Source organism: Castor canadensis, chromosome 5 (assembly GCF_047511655.1).
Source record: "Castor canadensis chromosome 5, mCasCan1.hap1v2, whole genome shotgun sequence".
NCBI classification, from domain to species: domain Eukaryota; kingdom Metazoa; phylum Chordata; class Mammalia; order Rodentia; family Castoridae; genus Castor; species Castor canadensis.
The window spans coordinates 164,041,135-164,062,602 of NC_133390.1; the positions used below are offsets into that span (position 1 = coordinate 164,041,135).

The 21,468-nt window shown below is 36.9% G+C and overlaps 1 protein-coding gene across 1 annotated transcript in view; it reads left to right on the forward strand.

Annotated features, from left to right (window-relative positions):
• Top1 (DNA topoisomerase I) overlaps window positions 1-21,468 on the forward strand; it is an 85,779-nt gene that overhangs the window by 22,518 nt on the left and 41,793 nt on the right. Inside the window, exons 3-6 of the mRNA XM_020184485.2 lie at window positions 8,608-8,710; window positions 17,123-17,246; window positions 18,272-18,327; window positions 21,256-21,351. Coding sequence (XP_020040074.1) covers window positions 8,608-8,710; window positions 17,123-17,246; window positions 18,272-18,327; window positions 21,256-21,351 — 379 coding nt within the window. The remainder of the gene's footprint in view (window positions 1-8,607; window positions 8,711-17,122; window positions 17,247-18,271; window positions 18,328-21,255; window positions 21,352-21,468) is intronic.

The window sequence follows — 21,468 nt, forward strand, 5'->3', positions numbered from 1 at the left end:
GGTTCTATATTATTATTTTTGTGTGTGGTCATTTTTGATTTGCTGGTTTAGTTAAAGGTATATTATTCTTAGATTTATTTAATAAGACTGTTTAAAAGCTGTATGATAGTCTTTCTAAGGCTTTTGTCTCTGAGATGGATAGCTTATGTTTGTCTCCTAGAAAGGCAAGTTGCCAGTTGTCATTTTTGCTTATGAAAAATAAAAGTGTAATTTATACACACGCACACGCGCGCGCGCACACACACACAGAGTCAGTGTAAGAGTTCTGGCTCAATATCGCCCTTCTTTCTACCAGAAGCTCTCTGCCTTTGTTTTTATGGAAGCAAAGTACTCTTCTCATGCCTTTATTGGGAGTACCCTGAATCTTTAAGACCATGTAACAGGTTGTTGAATGATCAAATTCTTGGCTGATTCTTTATGTCACCCCCCACCCCCACTGAACCCGGGGCCTGCTTAGCAAGTGCTAAGCCACACCCTCAGTCTGCCTTTTCTCCTTTAAGAAGGTGTAAATGTTTATGCTTGGGTTGAGTTTTGACTGTATTAGTGAGTCTAGGTAGAATATGTGTGGCTATACTGTTAGCTAGCCACCTACTAACTACAACTAAACCAATGCAGATGTACTCTGTATGGGGGACATTAACTGTGTTTTCTACTAGTGTATCCCTTAAACCCTGGAAATTGATTAGGCTTCAGAGTAAGGGTTGTTAGAGTAGGCCAAAGTTTTACTTCTTTCTTCAGAAGTCATGGATCTGAGTACAGGAAAGAAAATCATCATTATTGCCTGTTGGGCTGGGTGCATGGGGCTTGGTGAACCTGAATTCTTAGGTTGTATGAAATGATTGGATAAGCTCAATTTAGTTCTATATAAATTAATCATGAAGGTTAAATAATGATTATATCATCGACAGGTGTCACTATCTTTGTGATTTCTTAGTAATTAGTAAGAAATTTCTTAGTAATTATCCAGGAATTCTGTTAAAACATATGTGATTGACCTTTAAAAAAATATATATATGCTGTTAAATTTTCTGAGCCCCGGCTTCTTCATCTATATTTAAGAGAGGTGAATTTTACCAAGAACACAAATATCATGAACAGAGATTTGGAGCTCTGAGGACCTGATCAGTTCTACCTCCTTCTAAATCTAGCCACTTAACTAAGTGGTGCTTTTGCCCAAGTGATAGAAGAAGGATTTGAATCAGATGTTTTTCACCATTGATGCAGTGCGTTTCCTCTAGCTTCTTTCTGAGGTCCCTTCCATTCTTCACTGCTCTGTAAGTGACTTAATCACATTAGAAATTTGTCTTACTTGATCTGGTGGAGCAGCTCAAGTGGTAGAGTACCTGCCTAGCAAGTGCGAGTCCCCTAGTTCAAACCCCAGCACCACAAAATACATACATACATAAAATAAAAGAAATTAGCCTTGTCTTTTTCACTCTATCTCAACATTCTTTTGGTGTGGTGCAGGAGGGGTTCACTTTGTTACCCAGGCTGACCTTGAACTCTTGGGCTGAAGTGGTTATCCTGCCCTAGCCTCCTGAAGTAACTGGGATTATAGAGCTGTACTACTTCACCTGACTTATCATTCTTGAACGTGTTTAGCAAGATATTTTTGTGAGCTTGGCTTCCTTTATCAAATAGTTCATGTCTGTTTCCGGTTTCCCTATGGAAAGTAAACTCTTCATTTTATGCCTGATTAGACACTAATTCATCCACTTGAGGCTGACTCTACTTGGTTTCCAAACCTCTACTTCATTGTCATCCTGGGATTGGACCAGCTTTGAGGGATTTTTTTTTTTAATATTTGAATTAAAATTTGTTAGACTTAATAATGACGTTTCTTATTTCTAGATATTCTGGTTCCCTTCTACTTAAGTGACAAGAAATAGGAGTATTTCTATGACTTCTTTTTAAGAAACTGCTTTGGGACACATGGCCTTAGAGAGATAATTATGCATAAATAACTCTGAGATATAATTGAATTAGTTAGTTAACTAGTTAGTTTATGGTGCTGAGGATTGAAACCAGGGTCTTGTGCGTGGAGTACATCTCACTTAATTTTGTTCAGCCATGAGAAGATGATTTTTTTCGGCAATGATAATAGTAGATGGATAATTTTCATTCTCATTTCTTACTGCAGTGTGCCTCTTTGCCAAGAATACCTTTGACTTTTTCTGCCTTTCTAGTTCCCTTTTACCTCAAACTGCCTTTTCTAGGAAGCTGATGTTTTGACTCCTTATAGCCCTTCTTGGATCCAGGGTCTTTATTTTATTTTGTTCTTTGGTGAACCACGCTGCTTCATTTGTAACCAAAGGAGGCAGTTAACCTAGATTCAGTATATTACTCTTAAGAGTTTTCAAAATACCCTTAACTTAAAGTAATATAGTGCCTTACTGCACTTATTGAAAAATAGCAGGTTGCAGAAAAATAGAAAATTTTGCATTCATATAAGAGATGGAAGTAATAGCACACACATGCTTCATGTGTAGATATTTGATGGAAGATGTCTTTCACAAAAGTTTGCATGATTTCTAAGTTTTGGAGCATCATGATGCTAATAAAAACACCGTTTAGTGTCAGTCATTTGATGTTTGAGATTTTTGAGGGTAAGAAAGGAATTTTAATTCATTTTGGCAAGTCTAAAATTAAATGATTTTTCCTGCTAGCTTAGTTTTCTGCCTTCATGTATATATAGACTAGTGTAAAATTCATGCTGCTTTTTGGGAGTGTTTTTTGGGCAGTACTGGAGTTTGAACTCAGGACCTCATACTTGCTAGGCAGGAGCTCTACCACTTGAGCCACTGGTTTGGTATTTTTTAAGATAGGGTCATGCTAGGTAGCCCACTCTAGCTTCAAACTTGAAATGCCTCAGCCTCCCAAGTGCTGGCAAATTTCTGTCCTTTTATTGCAAAAGTAGTGCTTGTTTAAAATATTTCTATAGTTCGTACCATTAATACAATTAATCTCTGAAAGTTGAGAATAGAGAAATTGTTAGAATGTTTCAAAGTAGTTTCACTTTCTTAACCTTTTTCATCTCTTTTACTGTTCCCTTAATCTGTCATTCTACCTTCTAACTTCTTTGTTTCTAGCACTTGTTTTTCTGAAGTATACTTCCACTTAACTTTGTCACCATCCACTCATTTTTCCATATATACCTTGGAGATATATCTGAAGGCTAAATCCCAGATGTGAGATTGCTGAGTCAAAAAGAAGAGAATATGTGAATTACTGTTTTTAGATATTGCCAAATTCCGCCTCCATCAGGATTGTACCAGCTGTGTGCACTTTATTTTCAGAAATATTTAATGAAGCAAAATGTGTTTCTTAGATTTATGAAGTGAATACTACCCAGAGTTGTGAAAATTCAAGGTGATATGTGTAATACCACCTTGTGCAGAATATACATTTAGTAAAGAATAGCTACTATTATCTTTGAAATGGAGACATTTCCCTCTCTAAGTGGTAAGATAATTGAGACAGTGTAAGTACCCTAGCGTGATGCTGGCATCTGTATTAGTGTCCCTTTTTCTTGTGTGCCTGGGGCTAGGATGGTTTGGTTGATTTTGTAATTACCTTATTGAATTGTAAACTTTTAAGAGTAGAGTTCTTGTCTGATCTTTGACAGTGTGCTTTGAACTTAAAGAATATATTTGATGGTTCTAAATTGAAACAGCTCTCAGAATATAATCCCAAATCTCATTAAAATGGTGACTTTGCTTACTTATTCATTTACTCATCTGCTCTCATGGAGTAACTCCTGTTAGGTTCTAGTGGAAGGAATCTAATTTTTTTCAAAGCAACCTTACTTCAGGGATCTCTTTTCATGTCTTCATTCAGAATTTTCAAATGCTAGGAATTAAAACATTTATTGTGAAGGACCATTAGGTGGTTTTTAGATGATTTTATATGTAATAGTTTGTATCTTTCATTTCTTATCAGTTAAGTTCAACACAGTTAACAAATGCCTGAAGTGACAGCATCCTTTCTCCAAAACATTTTAACAATATGTATTCTTAGATAAATTCCAATTGAGGGAAAAGGGAATGTAGTTACTTTATCTTCAAGATACTAAAGTATTCCCTTCAAACAAATATTTTCACCATGAAGAATATAATACAGATCTGTTTGCCCTTACTGGTTTTATTTTTCTCTTCTGACCAACATCTTCAATAAGATGCCCTACTGTTACCTTAAATACCATATGGCTTCAGTTAGGTATATCATGTCTCTAGTCTTTTCCTTTTCCTCATCTTTATTCTGCACAGCTTTCCTATTTTTGCAAAGCTTCTGGTTCTCTCAGTTACCAAGACCTGAGTCTTCATTGACTCTTCCCCTGCATTCATTGTACTTAGCAGTGAGTTCCGGGAACTGGGTTCAGCTTATGTTTTTCTGAACACTCTTGTACAGTTTTTTTCCCTCTCTTTTTAGTCTCTTTGCTGCCACTGTTTTTTTTTTTTTTTAGGTTGCTTAAAAAACTTCTAGCTAGTATAGAATTATTACAATGAAACCCCTTTGTTCAATTAATATGTTAATTTTTTTAAAAGAGAGTAAAAACCTTGTAACTATTTTACTTTTATCTTTCTGTATACACTGCCTGTCAGCTATTCTTCCTCAAGTATGGCTTTTATTGTTGCTCCTTTTCTGCTTGAAATGGCTCCCTGTCATGCTTCAAGTAGAACACCCTGACGCTGTTTCAATTTTATGTATCAACCTTTTTGTGCCTGGGATGGTGGACTTGCCTGTAATCCCAGCATCCAGGAGGCAGAGGCAGGAGGATCATCATGCATTCCAGGCTAGCCTGGGCTACATAGCAAGACCCTGTCGATCTCAGTGAGGACTGAGATGTAGTTCAGTGGTAGAGAGCTTACCTGTGTGAGGCCTTAGGTTCGATCGCCAGCACTGCAAAAAAACCAAACAAAACCAACAACAAAAAAGCCTCTTACTGCTCCTTTACGTAAATCCTCCCTTAAAGCTAGGCTAGATTGGAAGGGAAGAAATGTAGAGATCATGTTTATTTGTAATGAAAGTTTCAAGAATACACAAAAGCATGTAAAAAGAGAGAGCAGTGTGATGAACTCCAGTGTATCCATTACCTAACTTCAATAACTAGCTCCTTTTGCTAGTTTTGTTTTATCCTGATATCTCCTGATTCACCCCACATGTATACCAGAAGATATTTTAAATCAAATTCCAGACCTCACCTACTTAGAGTTACTTCAGTGTGAACTTCAAGAGGTTATTTGTGAATTTACCTATCAGTGTGCAAATCATCTCTACGGTTTAATCACTTGGTAATTTAGTTTCTTTAAATGTGTTTGGCATTCAGAAGGCATCCCATTCTGTTTGTAGCCAGTTCTACTTTTATACTGACCCAAATCTGCTTCCCTATCACTTCTCCTCAGAAATTTAAGTCTGCTATGTAGAACTGTACTGAGTAAATTTTTATAATACTATAACCATTCAGATACTTTAAGAAGCTCCTACATATTACACTTTTGGTATCACAGAATGCATAGCACAGTTTGAACATATGTTAGACATGTAATGACTTTTTTAAAAATTAGAGATACTTGGGGTTCAGACCTAAATCTTAATTGTACTAGTGAGATTATTCAGCTACAGTCTTAAGTTTCTCACCAGATATTTTGCTTTTGCATTTTTAGATAGCATTTGCTTTAAAAGGGTTGGTGACTTGGTTTTTAAAATCAGTTGTGAAGTTTTGTGCATGTAAAGTAGATAATGTTAGTGGCTGACCGGTTGTCTGAAATCTACTTGGAATTATTCTGATTTGTCTTTCAGTTTTAAGTTCAGTGCTTTTTAGTGACTGAAGCTACTTTTCCATGTCCTCTTATACTTTCAAAATAAAATTTTAAAGCTTGGTAATCTTTCTAAAAACTTACTTTTAATAAAAAATAAAAGTGATTCATGGGGAAAACGTAAAATAAGATTAAGAATTCAGTTCATAAACTTAAAGTTATCACCTTACTACTTTCACTGTTTTGACGTATATCTTCCAATCTTTTTTTCTAATGTTTATGAATTTGTTGAGTTACATACAGTTTTTTGTTGTCATTTTAAACATATTATGTTCCTGCCATAGTCTTGGCCATAACAGCAGATCTTGCTATTCTGAAGCTTCTTTGTGGATCTGGGCTACAAACAAAATGAAACTATGCATGGATATTTTAGGTTGTAGAGGTGTTGCATGGATGGCTTGAGGCAGATGTAATGGGATTTTACTGTCAAGTGAACAGGTCACCAGCTTTGTGTTGGTTGAGTCAGCATTTCAAATTGTAGACTTCAGACTTCATTTCTACATGCTGTATGGAAAATCGTGTTTAAGTCTTACTTCTGATACTATGTATTATATTTTTCCCATCTCTGTGAGATGGGAATTTCTTATAGCTAAGGGCCTGGCATAGAATAGATGCTCAATGGATTATGCCAAATATGACTTCTTTTGCTGTGAGTCAGCAATGGGCTGAACATACATATTGCATACACATAAAATAATCTATTGCTATGAAACATGCTACCTCAAAATTTAGTAGCTTAAGTTGGGTGTGGTGTCATACACCTGTAGTCCCAACTTTTCAGAAGGCTGAGGTGGGAGAATCATAAGTTCGAAATCAGCCTAGGCAACATAGTAAGACTTTATTTAAAAAAAAAATTATTAGCTTACAACAACAGATACATATTTTCTCATAAAATTCCCATGAGTCAGGAAATCCAGGAGCTAAAGTTTAGCTGGGTAGTTTTGGTTTCCAACCCTCCACCACCACCACCAAGATTGCTGCCAGTACTGGACGCCAGTGGCTAGCTACTTCAGAGGCAGAGACCCTGTCTTGAAAATACTCAACACAGAAAAGGACTGATGGAATAGCTCAAGTGGTGTCTGCCTAGCTTAGTGTGAGACCCTGAGTTCAAATCCTAGTAACCACCCCACTCCTCCAAATATTGGTGTCTGCATGTCAGGACTGCAGTGATCTGAAAGTTTAATTGAGGTTAGAGGATCCACTTCCAGGATGGTTCATGTGGCTGTTGACAGGAAGCTTCTGTTCTTCACCACACAGGCTTTTCCATAGGGCTCTTGAGTATACTGATTATGTAGGTTGCTGGCTTCCCTCAGAGCAGGTAGAGAACAAGAAGGAAGATTCCCAGGGCCTTTTATGACCTGTTGTTAGACTTTCCATACTGACATTGCCATTTGTCAAGAGTGAGTCAGTTTTGATGGCACCTCAGTGGTACTTACTTAGCATACAAGGCCTGGGATTGATCCTCAGCACCAAGAAAAAAACAAACAAAACAGTGAGTCACTAAGTCTAACCCACATGCAAGGAGAAGGAAATTAGGATATATTTGAATAGTGTAAAGAATCTGTTGGATATATTTTAAAACCACCACTCACACCTTGGGTAAACTTTAAATTGATTTTTATTCAGCATTGGGATGATATGGCTTCACTGAACTGCATTTTTAACTGGCCACTGGGGCTATTTTGATAACACTAAAATTTGAGAGTCACCAAATTAAGTGCAGAGCTCTACCATGTTTATGAGTCAAAAAATACAATATCATTTGGTGTCACTTTTCTTTAAAATGTCCTTGAACACAAACCCCCAGCTGACTTTTTTCCCTCCCTCTGCATATAAATGTTCATAGCAGATTTAGTCATAATAACTGGTACCTGAAAACAAATGACCATCAACAGGTGAAGTTGGGATACATTACAGTATAACCATACAATGGAATACCACTCAGCAATGAAATGGAACTAGGAAGGTAGCTCAGTGGTAGAGTGCTTGCCTAGCATTCACAATGCCTTGGGTTTGATTCCAAGCATCTCTCTGCCTCCTCCCTCCCCCAAAAGGAACCCACTAGATATATCCAACAAAATGGGTGAATGTCAAAAACATGTTGAGTAAAATAAATCTGCCACAAAAGAATAAATCCTGTGTGATTTCAGTCTTATGATACGTTAGAATCAAATTTAGATAAATCTAATAGTGTTCTCAGATCAGTGCTTGCTTTGGGCTGAGGTGTGGTAGATGGGGAGTGACTGAAAAGATACAAGGAAAACTTTCTAGACTGATGGAATTGTTCTAAATCTTGTTTATGGATGGGATTATACCTGAGTATATGTAAACTTCCCACACTGTATCTTTGAAATGTGTGTGTTTTATTGTGTAGAGCTCGTACCTCATTATCATTTAAAAGCTTCTTGAGGTTTGGAATTTTCAGAAGTTACAGGGATAACAATTTGATCTTTAGAGCCAGTGTTCAAGATTAATCTGTTTGTATTGCTTACAGATTAGGGTTAATAGTACAAGAATTAGGGAAAAGAATGCCACTATTATTTCCTTTCATAGAATTGGTGCCCTTGCCCTCATCCTCCCATATATTACTAACACTGGTTTTGGTTTTAGAGGCATGGGAATGGGGTGCCTTATCTGGGCTCTCTGTGAAATCTTTCCTGCTAAATGAATATGCTGTTTGTTATGGCTGCCTTGCCATTTCAGTCCTCTGCTTCTTGACCTGCATGTTAAGGTGGGCAGGTGGAAGATTGCGTCTGACTCCTCTGAACTGACTCATTTCTTATGGTTGCAGATTCTCATAAACACAAAGATAAACACAAAGATAGAGAACACCGGCATAAAGAACACAAGAAGGACAAGGAGAAGGACCGGGAGAAATCCAAGCATAGCAACAGGTAAGGGTGAACCATCAAGTCTCTCATCATTCAGCAGTGGGCTGTCATTGCATGGTTTCCCTGGCATAGGTATTAACTTGATCTAAGGTTAATAGCCTGGGTATCAAAGTAAGAAGAGAGACTATTTGATCCTGGAATTGTTAAGAGGATGCCTTGATAATTGAGGCCATTTGAGATGCCATTGTTCAGCTCAAAATGCACAAAGCAAGTATATTGAACTTTCTTTCAATATATACTTCATTAAAAACAGTTTTTAACTAAAAAGGTATAGATTTATTGTAACATATGATAGCATTTAATCATGTATGCAGAGAGCTTGCCTTGATAAAAAGGAATTGGATTGGAGACCTGGTTTTTTTTTTTCTTGTGTATTTTAAAAAGCATGTACATAAAAAATTCTTAACTAGGGCTTCCATGGTCTGTGAGCTCCTGAAATCATGCAAAAGGTTGAGTTGTATGAGGTTTTCTTTAAGGGAACTTTCCGAGCTTCCATTCAACTTCCACAAAAGCCAGTGACTACCAACATAAATGAAGCTCACTTACTCAGAGTGGACCCAAGCCCCAGAAAGATATTTTTCTTGTTCATTTTGCTCCCATTTCTTGGTGTGGGAGGCAAATGGTTAAGTCCACTCATTGAACATAAGACTTGCACTTCCATTTTGATTTAAAGATAGTTGTTGGTGAGAAAGCTATATGGTAAAGCCATAGTAGCCTTAGCTTTGTTGGAAAGAAATGTAAAGGTCCATCATTCATAGGAACAAATGTCTATATCCTTAGTCTCTTAGAACCACTTTATTAACTTGTCTTAATATCTATAGACAAGGTAAAGTGAAAATTTATATTCTTTTTAACAAGTAAGTTTCTTACACATAACATCTGTGCAGGTAGAAGATGTAGTGATACTGTTGAATAATAGGGGGTGGGAGGAAAGGGTAAGGGAGAGTAACAGAAGGGGTTGTACTGACCAAAGTAAAGTATACTCAGCAGGGATACATCAGGAAACCCCTTTGAACAAAAGACAGGACTGTAAAATAGGTAGGGGGGAGGAGATGCTTGGAGGGGTACTTGTGGGAGGGTGGAGGGTGAATGGAGAATATAAAGATGAGGGATTATGGTTGATGGACTTCATATACATGTATGAAATATAACTGTGAAACCTCTTGCAGTTACTATAAATAGAGTGGGGAGGAGATAGAGGAGGGGAGATGGGGGCAATCTAACCAATGTACAATGTAAGCATATTCGGAATTGTCACAATGAATTCCCCTTGTACAATGAATATATCCTAATAAAAATGAAAAAAAAACCCAATTCTTATATTGTTGTAATTGTGTTAATATTCCTATACTACCAGTGATGATGCAGGTGTACAATGGGATACTATGCAGACACAAAAAAATTTGTCAGAACTATGTGTGCTAAGATGGATAATCTCCAAAGTACATTTTTTAAAAGGCAAGGTATGAGCCATGTGAATGTTATGATCCCATTTGTGCTAGAAAGAAGACGGGGAGACAGGGGAAGCTGACTGAGTAGACACACATTTGTCTAAAGGCAGAATACTTTAAGAAATACACATGAATATAATATGCTGAAAGAGTACCTGGGAAGAGGGAGTAAAAAAAAAAGACTTAATGTTTCATTATGCTAATTGGTTAATGTTCATATATTTTTCTCTTTAAAGTAGGTTAGATACTTTAAATATGTTTTTTTGTGACCAAATAAAAGGAAAAACAGATTTTAAAAAAAGTTTCTTGTAAATCATTAAAATTACCACATTAATTTCTCTAGGGGCGACATTTCTTCACAAATCATGTACCACTCCTGTGGTCTTTTTCCCGACCACTCAGATATTTTTTTACCACTTGATATCTAGTTCCCATTTTCATTATTCTTGTAATTTAATTTCAGCAGTTGAATCCAATCTTCGTTCACATGCCTCTTTCCTTCTACAGTTTATAGTTGTCCAGCCAATATTAATATCTGCCAAAGTAGATTTGAGAGCAAATAATATTGCCAAGGATAAAGAAATTCATTTCATAATTAAAAGAGACCAATCAACCAGGAGGCCATAACAATTATAAATAAATTCTTTTTAAAAATAAAAGATGTGATTTTTGGTGTCATTTTTCTTGAAAAGTCCACATCCACTTAGGTCTTCGGTGATCTTAGCTAGGTCCTCTACTTGTTGTCAGTTCAGCTTCTTCATGTAATACATGCTTCAGAGGAGAACCATGGGGGTCAGTAAGTATAAAAGGTCTTTGTGAACTTCACTGCAAATATGAAGAGGTAATAGTGTATGTCTATCAGAGGCATAGATTTCCTATACCATAAGCAAACTTACGCATTTCTTTCTTTTTTTTTTTTTTGTATATGCTTTTGTGCCTTTTAAATATTTCTTTAAAAAGTTTCTGATCAAAACAATAAAGGAAATAACGGCTTGTTTGCCAAAAGGCAGTGGAAAAATAAACCTGGCCTGAGTTTCTGTTTATATATGACTAAATCTAGCCCTGGGTCTCTTTAATTCATATATGATTAAGTTTATGACATTTATGTTGTAAGCAAACTTTTAAATATTTCCTGTTTGTCCTCTCCTGACAAAGTACGTCTTTGCATCAAAGCAAGTATATTAGTTATATTCTAGTAAAATCCTGTACATTGTGGTTTTTTTTAAAGTAACTTCCGATCTAATAGTTTGAGTTCCTTTTTTTCTGCAACAGATTAAAAGAAATTTTGAGGATGGTTTCATCACCTCTGAAGCCCAGAATAATTAAGATTTAGTATGTCCTGTTCTAAAATGCTTTTGTTTATTCCAGATCTTTGCTGATCAAGCCTAGCTAATTTTGTGGCTCTCTCTCAGATATCACCATGAGGAAATAAGTGTTTACTAATGTGTTTCTGTATCCCTTCTCTCTGCTAGATACTTGCATCAATCATTTGTAATCAGGCTATACTTGGGACCCAAGTCCTAGAGACAAGTTAGTGTATAGCAGCACTACTGCAGAGTGGGAGTGTTAGCAAACAGGAGAACCATCTTTCTGCCTCAGCTCCCAAATCCATCTTTTTCACTTGGTTTCCTTTTTATTGTCTTCACTCAAGGTGCAAAATAAGGGAACTTATCATTTCATTTGACTTAGTCTTTGTGTAGGTAAGAATCTGGGCTCACATGTTTTAAAAGTCACACTGTGATTATGATAGATAACTAAAGAGGGGAGGCCAGGGTTCCTGGTCTCTACCACGTTATTCCATTCATGAAAAATTGTAAAACACTCTAAGGAAAGTCAGTTATATAGTCATACTGTCTGTTCAAATGTAAGCACTACTTCCTTGTATGTATGTTGTAGGCAGCTTATGTCTTAAAATGCCAGATCAGTGTTGGAGGTGTGGCTCCAGTGGAAGAGTGCTAGCCTAGCAAGCTTGAAACCTTGAGTTCAAACCCCAGTAGTACCACCACTACAAAAAAAATGAAAAAATCATTAAAAAAATAAATAGGCCAGACATGGTGGCATATGTCTGTTAATCCCAGCTTCTTGGGAGGTGGATATCTGTAGGATTGTGGTTTGAGGCCACCCAGGGCAAAAAGTTAGTGAGATCCCATCTCAAGCATGTCAGGCATGGTAGTGCACACTTGTAATCCCTGCTACAGTAGGTCTGAGTAGTGGATTGTTGTCCAAGGCTGGCCCAGGCAAAAACATGAGACCTTATCTGAAAAATAACTAAAAGCAAAAGGGTCTGAGGGCGTGGTTCATTATGAAAACCCCATCTCTGACTATCCCCTGCTTGGCCTATATAATATCACAGGACGAATTTACACCAAAGTCAAATAAAAATTATTTCTATCATTTATCTCTGTGACTGCTTCTGTTATTGTTAATATTTTGCATTTCAGGATCCCTGGCCTCTCCTCAATGCAAAGAAAAGGACTACTTTTCTAGATGCCAGGGAATTACTACTGATCTTGTAGAATCTCACCAGATAAACCTCTCTTTAAGGGTTGCATTCTTAGCCATAAATTATCTTTAATACTGTAGCTCTTATATTAACAAAGTATTACCAAGAGTGATTTCGTTGTGAGGGGATATGATGAGTTGATTTTAGAAAATAAGAGACTATCGCATGTGAAAAAAGTTTTGCTAGTTTTTGAGTATGTGTACCTACCTCTTGACAGTTTTAAATCTGGCACTTGGACTGGAGTGAGAAGAAAATTATTGCTGTGAAAGAGCAAGGGGAATACTTTTCCAGCCATATTGACATCGCTATTCTATACTGTCAGCGTAAAAAACATCTGAGAATCAGGATGCTCTGGCATCTGCTTGATCTTCGTTCCAAATACTACCTGAATTGAGAAGATGGTAGGATTTTAGGAAAATGCACTTGAATCAAGCATCTGATTCTTACTTTGGGATTTTTTCTCTTTTGAAAGTAATCAAATGTAAAGGATGTGTTTGCTCCTTCTTTGTGTGCTATTTGCCAAAGACCTTGATTTAGCTATGCATTTCTGTGTCATCTTATCTGGGAAAAATTAGACAATTAACATAGGTAGAGAAGGTTAGGTAGTTTAGAAAGGAGGAAACTTGAGAACCACTACCATTCATGTGGGAATGTGACCTGTTAAAAAGCACATTAAATTATAAGTTAAAAGGCCATGTTCTGTCATTTGCAAGCCATGTGTCCTAATCCACGGAGCTTAATGTCTCTAGGTCCATTTTTCATTTTGGTCAACCATTAGTAACAGTACCTGCCTTGACAACCTTTCGGATTTGTTTATGTATGTAATAGTTCATCAGAAACTGATACATACTAAATAAGGTAATGATGGTGATGATGATGACCACAATACCTAATAAAGCATCATGTAGATTCATTGGAGCTGTCAGTTTTGGTAGTTGAATGCAAATCAGTAATTAATTATTGATAACATCTAATTTGAACCTTGATATTTTCAGTTATGGCTAGCCTTATTACAACAAACTATAATATTGTTGGATTTACGATTTCATGGCGGAGACAGCATTTGAGCTAGCCATTAAAAATGGTTAAGATTGTGACAAGGGAGGAATTGGCTAGAAAGAAGGGCAATCCTTCCAGGCATGGTGGTGCATGTTTGTAATCCCAGCAATTGGGAAAGCAAGGCAGGAGGATTGAGATCTTAAGACTAGTCTGGGCTATGTAGTGGGGGAAAAAAAGAAAAAAGGGTATTTTAGATGGTGAGAAAAATATAAATGAGCTGGTACTGTAGCTCAGTGTTAGGGCACTTGCCTAGCATGTTCAAGGCCCTAGGTTTGATTACCAGCATTGCATAAGCCAAAGCATAAACAAAACGTGGAAGTATTGTAATATGTGCTTTGATTGGGGAGGAATCCAATTAGGTGGATGCCTGGGTTAAACAAGGTAAGATAGTAGAAAATGAGGACCATAACAGTGACTTAAGGCACAACTATTAAAAGCTGTTTAAAAATATTGGAACTTAGTTTGGAAGAGAGCAGAAAGCCTTTGGAAATGGTTGAGAAAAGGGGGTTATATGGTAGAGAAAAAAGTTCCTAGCTCAGATAATTGGTGACTTTATCCTGTTAATAAAGAGAAGAAACTTAGGTAGGGAAAGTGTTGGGATTTGGTTTTGGCATCTTTGGACGCATCCCTTCACTCTGTGTAGCCTGCAAAGGATTAAATAATTTCTAAACTGCCATTGAACTTGAAGTTCTAATAATTCTATATGGTAATCCTCACTTATCCACTTGTCAGCTTTCTGTGGCTTTCTCAGTCAACTAAAAGTCCAAACTACATTAAGTGGAAAATTACAGAAATAAATAGTTCATAAGTTTTAAACTGTATGCCATTCTGAGTACCATGATGAACTCTAATCCTAGGGTTTGATCATCCCTTTGTCCAGTGTATCCATGTTGTGTACACTGTCTGCCTGTTAGTCACGTAGTGGCTGCCTTGGTTATCTTCAGCAACTGTCACCATTTCTTAGTGCTTGTGTTCAAGTAACCCTTATTTTACTTGACAGAGGCCCCAAACCTTGAGAGCAGTGGTACTGGCAGTTAGAGATATGCTAAAGAGAAGCTGTAAAATGTTTCTTTTCAGTGAAAAGGTAAAAGTTCTCAGTAAGAAAAGAGGGGGGAAAGTCATGTGTTGATATCTATGGTAAATTATTGCTAATTAATCTCTTACAGTGCTTAATGTATAAATTACATTTTTTCATAGATGTGCTTGTGCAGGAAAGAAATATCAGGTTCATTGCTACTTATGGCTTCAGGCTTCCACTAAGGTCTTGGAACATATCTTAGAAGGGACTATGTACTTAAAACAGCAAAGTCCTTGTGATTTTGTGTAGTACTCTGTATCGATGGTGGACATTATCCATCATTTCTTTTGGGAACACTTGTACTCTTCCCAGGGCCAACTTTGAAGTTACCTGAAATTTTTTATTTTACAAATATTATTGCAAGCTTTAGCTGTCTGCTTTCCTTGAAAGGGCCATTAATTTCTCTCCTACAACTTTTGAAGCCCACTCAGCTTTCTCTAAGGAATATGCTGTGATTCAATTGGCTGTGACCTGAAGGGGTCCTGCTGCCTTGAGGAATGGGTAGGTAGCGGGACCATTGGTGGCTAAATCTTATTCTCAGAAGATAAAAGCTCCTATTACCTGATGTGCTGCTTCTTCTTCTTCTCCTTCTTCTCCTTCTTCTCGTTCTCCTCCTTCTCCTCCTTCTCCTCCTTCTCCTCCTTCTCCTCCTTCTCCTTCTTCTTCTTCCTTCTTCCTTCTTCCTTCTTCCTTCTTCCTTCTTCTTCCTCCTTCCTCCTTCCTTCTTCCTTCTTCCTTCTTCTTCCTCCTTCCTCCTTCCTTCCTCCTTCCTCCTTCCTCCTTCTTCCTCCTCCCTCTTCCTCCTTCTTCCTCCTCCCTCTTCCTCCTTCTTCCTCCTCCCTCTTCCTCCTCCCTCCTTCCTCCTCCTCCTCCTCCTCCTCCTCCCTCCTTCCTCCTCCTCCTCCTCCCTCCTTCCTCCTCCTCCCTCCTTCCTTCTTCCTTCTTTCTTCTTCTTCTTCCCTTTGGGAGGTAACAGAAAGGTGAAGTGCATAACAGGATATCATTTTTGGCTCTTGCCTTGTAATGTCATTTTTCTTTCCAAAACAGAAATGCCTTTTTATAGTATTACTGGATTAGTCAAATAGCCCTTTAAAAGCAAGACGTTTTAACATTTACTACAGAATTTGTCCTTGCTTTCAGATGGTCTTACTGTGAGGAAGGGTCCAGGCAGGAATTATAAGCCCCATCTAGAAGTAACTAGCTTTCCCTAGTTAAAGCTAGAGGGACAGTCCTGCCAAACAAAACAAAACAAAACAAAACGAACAAACAAAAGCTAGAAGGAAATATCCACTGTGTTGGGCTGCTTACATCATAATGCCCCTGGCTTGACTAAATTCATGATATGTCTTGAGTCTGATACGGAGCCACCAAATAACATTTTTGATGAGTTGGCTTTTACCCTTTTATATCAAATATGAATGTTTAAGATAGAGCTTTCATTATGCTTTTGTTGTAGAATGTAACAACAGTGAGCTTGTTGAACCTTCTAAAAATGTCCCGGTATACTTCGAATGGCTGTTTCTCTGTTTGGTTCTTTGCCCCTTTACAAAAATAAAAACATCAAAGTAATGAAAATCTGAGCTGTGTATAGTGGTATATGCCTGTAATCTCATCACTCAGGGTGCTGAGGCAGGAAGATTGCAAGTTTAAGGCCAGCGTGGGCTACCTGTTTCAAAAAAGAAGAAAGAATGAAAGAAAGAAAATTTGATGTAACCAGTAGTCCTTACTTAACTCTTTTATCAGGATTGTTTCTGTTTCTTTTGTTTGTTTGTTTAATATTTTTTATTAGGATATATTAATTGTACAAAGAGGTTTCATTGTGATATTTCCTTACATGCATATAATGTACCTCAATCATATTCACCACCCTGTTACTCTTCTCCCTCCTCTCCTATTTTTCTTAGAATTTTAATGGGTTTCATTTTGGCTTTTTTTTTTTTTTCCTCCCGAAATCATTGTTTCTATTTTGGACAATAGTAAATTTCATTTCAAGCATCAGTATCTAGTGACTTAATTCAGTATCTGTGCTTTCTACTAGCTCAGAACAAGCAAGTGAATGACATTTCCCACTTTTAAGTAAATTGTTTTGGGTGCTTAGTGGTATACCTAATGATTACGTATTAACCCAATATTAGATATTCTATTTTCATACATGTATTTAATATACTTCAGTCATATTCACACTCCACTCCCCCCTACCTCCAGCCAAGGACTGTTTTTTTAAAGCATTTTAAGTTTCCGTGGTTTATGTTCTCTTAGGATATCTTACAAGTTGACCTTGTAGTCCTTACTCTAGGCTAACCTTTGTGTTTTATTTTTCCCAGCGAACATAAAGATTCTGAAAAGAAACATAAAGAGAAGGAGAAAACCAAACACAAAGATGGAAGCTCAGAAAAGCACAAAGACAAACACAAAGACAGAGACAAGGAAAAGCGAAAGGAGGAAAAGGTACCGAACTTTGCAGTAGAGGAAAAAGGGATGTGAAATATGCTTTTATTTTGCTTACTTCGTTGTATAATAAGAACCTGTGGTCTTGGAGTGAAAATATCTCTGTTAAGAGACATTAGAGCCAACCTGTCTTTAACTATGATAAATAAGTCATTTACTACTATGTTTCTCAACAGTACAAGTTTATCCACAGTATTATTTACTTCATGTTACCAGTGCATAAATTGAGAATATTGAGGATAAATTAAGGATTTCTAGAAATGTCAGTTTTCTTTATTAGGGAAAATTAATTCTGGTTTTGGAAGAAAACCTAGTTTTGTTGGTTCTCTTTTGATTGAAAAATCGAAGATTCTTCCTATGTGAAAACTTATTTTAGTTTTTGAAAAAAATAATATTGATAATTGGTGAATTTACTCACTATGAAATAGGCAATATGATGAAGATATCTCCCTTTCACCTCTGATTTTCTGTCCCCCATCCTTCCTTAGACATTCACTATATTGATTGTTTTGTATCCTTCCAGAGATTGTGTGTGTGTGTGTGTGTCCTTTTATGTGTATGTGTGAAGATTTTTGATAGACTAAGAGTATGTAATAAGTCTAAAAAGTGGTAAGTTAAAGGAGATCGGAAAAGTGAATATACTTTACCTAAATTATAGAAAGCAAGAAGTAGACTGTTTGTTTGGTTTGACTTTTGTTTCTTTTCTGCACTGTCAATGGCAAATGCTTGGGTAGTGGAATATATTTATTGAGGAAAGGGGTCCTACCATTATTTAAAGATAAAAAGTTACTGTTTTGAAAAAAAAACAAAAAAAACCAACCTTTCTCAATCAATTGGGCAATTGCACCTAGAATTTTCAAATCAGCATCTTGGGAAAATGTCAAGACCTTCAGTTTTGCTAACAAAAAAGCCAGCTTAGGATCAAGATGCCCCAAGACCTGATACTAAATAATCTAATAAGAGCGGTTTCTTCATATTTAGTCCTTTTCTAAGTACCAATTAGTTTCTGTTGTTTTACCTTTCAGATTAGAGCCTCTGGAGATGCAAAAATAAAGAAAGAGAAGGAAAATGGTTTCTCTAGGTAAGATACTTCTGCTATGTTGGCTTACTTTTCTCTGGGTGACCCACAGAACAATTGTCCATGTGGTGGTGATGTTGTCTGAATTTACCTAAATCATACTGACCTGTCCATCTTGATGGTTCCCAGGAAGTCAAAAACGAGAGGAGTTGGTCTAAGCCAATTTGAATGTTTCTAGAATGCCAGTTAGTGAAACTGACCAGAGCATTTTCTAGTAGGTATTTGAAGTGAAGAAGGTGGGCATGAAGAGATTAAAAAAAAAAGAAAAATTGAGATAAATATGCATTTCACAGATACTGCTTTTTTTTAAATGTATACGTTGTTGGTTTTTAGTATATTAAAAGGCAGCCTCTTTTTTTTGCTAGACAGGTGTAATACCACTTGAACCACTCCGACAGCCTACCATCATTTGAGTCCCAAATATTTCCATCACTCTACAAAGAAACTCTTCAATAGTAATTATGGAGATTCCTGAAAAATCACCTACTCCAAATTCCTCTTTAGTAATATTCTGAGGCTTACATCTTGAACTTTACTTGACCTGCATTTTAAGGATGAGTATAGATTTAGGTAGAAATACTTTATGTATAGTAGAGGCAAATGTGCATAATCTATAGGCTACCTTTTCTGTACTATTTTTGCCCTTACTCTGTTTTCCTTATCAGCTTCTATTTCTAAAACAAGGCCAAATGTCCCCTCTAGATTAAAAATTTAGACATTTATGATCATATGTTCTTACTCCTTCCATAGAATGACAGAGTGGATTTGTTAGGAATTATTGGAAAATGTTTCCATTATTTACTGGGACAAATCATTTTGAGACTTTTGCTTCCTTCAGACTGAATTTTCTGTTTTGTTTGATGAAATTTTTGAAAATTGTGCAGGGTATTCTGGGTCCTTTAGACAAAGAGAAGCAGGTGCCCTCTGCAGGCATATTTTGTAACTGGTGTAGGAATGCAGAATAATAAATTCAGGAAGCTTTCCAACTGCAAGCAACCTTAGGAATTCTGATTTCTTAGATAAAGTGACTGAGACTCAGGGTGGATAATCTCTGCCAAGAGACTGCCTAAGAGTTTTACTAAACTAAGATGAATACACTCTTTGGACTTAGTATGTAGTCATGAGTTCATTTGCACACTTTCTGGGTTAGAAGGTTAGGAACACACCCTTCTTCTTGGCATCCATCTCTGATTCACTTTGCTGGACTGCTTGCAAGCTTGTGTGTGTGTCTTTGTAGGGATTCCAGATGCTTCACTGGAGCACATTTTTCTGGTAAATTGTTTTAGGATCTCTTTTTTCAGATCTAGTAACCCTTTCCACATATTTTTTAACTTAACCCATGACAATCCTAGCATCTAGTGTTTACTTTAAACTAGATGGGTAAATGGCAGTGCTTGTTTCTTGCTAGAGCCTTATGATTTTGTTAGTTGATTATGGCTGGGAGGGGGAACAGCTGAAGCAGTTGGCATTTGGGGAGTGTGCTAAAATAAGGGTAGCTAATCTCTTTAAACATTCAAATTCAGTTGCGAGCAAAGGGATCCAATATGCTTCTTTGGGCGGGTGGGTGGGTGTGTGGGGGTGAGGGAGTATTACATTGTTTACTCTTGAAACCCTATGAATGTACTTTGCACCTGAATCTGGATACTTATTCAGACCTGCCCCTTCATAGATGGCAGCAAAGGGGTTCCCTGTACTGTGTTAGGGTACTGAGGTTCTGAATAGATGTGCCAGGCCAGGGATGTCATTCCAGGGACACTGAGTGCTTCCGGTCCCTGTGGATTGTTTTCTGCTTTAGTTATTTTTAATATAGGATCGTATGCTTTTTGCCTCAGACTACAGTCCTTCTACTAGCTATGCCTCCAGAGTAGCTGGGAATACAAGCATGTGCCAGCATGCCTGACCAACTTGTTTGTTTGGATGGGGTCTTGCTAACTTTGGCCAGGGCTGGCCTCCAACCTCAATTCTTCTGATCTCTGCCTCCCAGGTAACTGGGGTTATAGGCATACGTCACCACACCTGGCTTTTTGTTTTGTTTGTACTTGCTCCTTTTCCTTTTTGGTTCAAGATAGTTGTCTAAGAGGATCATCTTTTTGTATTCAGAAGGCAAAATCATAATAAAAATAGTGGTGAGGCATGTTTGTATATAAAATAAAATCTAATCGAGAAGTTGAACAATGAACAGATTTGACTTAGAATGACTTCAGTTTGTTCTGGGCATTCTTGTTTAGACTTACCTTGTTTTGTTTTGGCAGTACTGGAGTTTGAACTAAGGGTCTCATGCTTGTTAGGCAGGTGCTCCACCACCTGAATCACTCCACCAGCCCCACTTACCTTGCTTTTGTTGTAACTTTGTCAGCTTGGGTATTTTCCCAAGTAATTGGATATATTATACATGTTTTTTTAAATTTCAGCATAATAAGCTTGAGCAATCATTTTTTTATTCCTTTCCTTATAAAAGCTATATTTTATCTTTGGAGTGCTAGAACTATCAGTTCAGGTCATTTGTGGGTCAGATATATAATAGAGCCCTCATGTAAGTAAAGAAAACAATTTAGGAGTGGAGGTGTGGTTTAAGCCTATCCGTCCAAAAATAAATAAATAAATAAATAAACAGAAAGAAAAGAACAATTTAGGTTTATTCCTGTGGTAGTTTGGGTCCTGCAGGCAAAGGTAGCTAAGATATAATGGGTAAAAAACACTTACTTGGAATACAGAGTTCTTATCCCAAATCTTGATGTTGCCTCTTCATCTGTAACATGAGGACAATAGTTAACCTATTTCACAGACTTGTAGTGAGAAAATCTTTATAATAATAGTACATTGTTATCTTCATATTAGCTTCTTTTTTGGTGAGATGATCTGTGTATTTCACATTACTTAATATAAGGTAGGTGTTGTACTCAGTAACTAGCAGTATTTTTTTCTTATTAGTCCACCACGAATTAAAGATGAACCTGATGACGACGGCTATTTTGCTCCTCCTAAAGAGGAGATAAAGCCATTGAAGAGACCGCGGGACGAGGACGAGTGAGTATTTCTTCACATTTGACTTTTGAAAAAAATAAGAAAGCAGTATTTAAAGAATAAATGTGATACATATCTCTATAAAATACACTAATTGGCTTTTACTCATTTAGAGTTTGT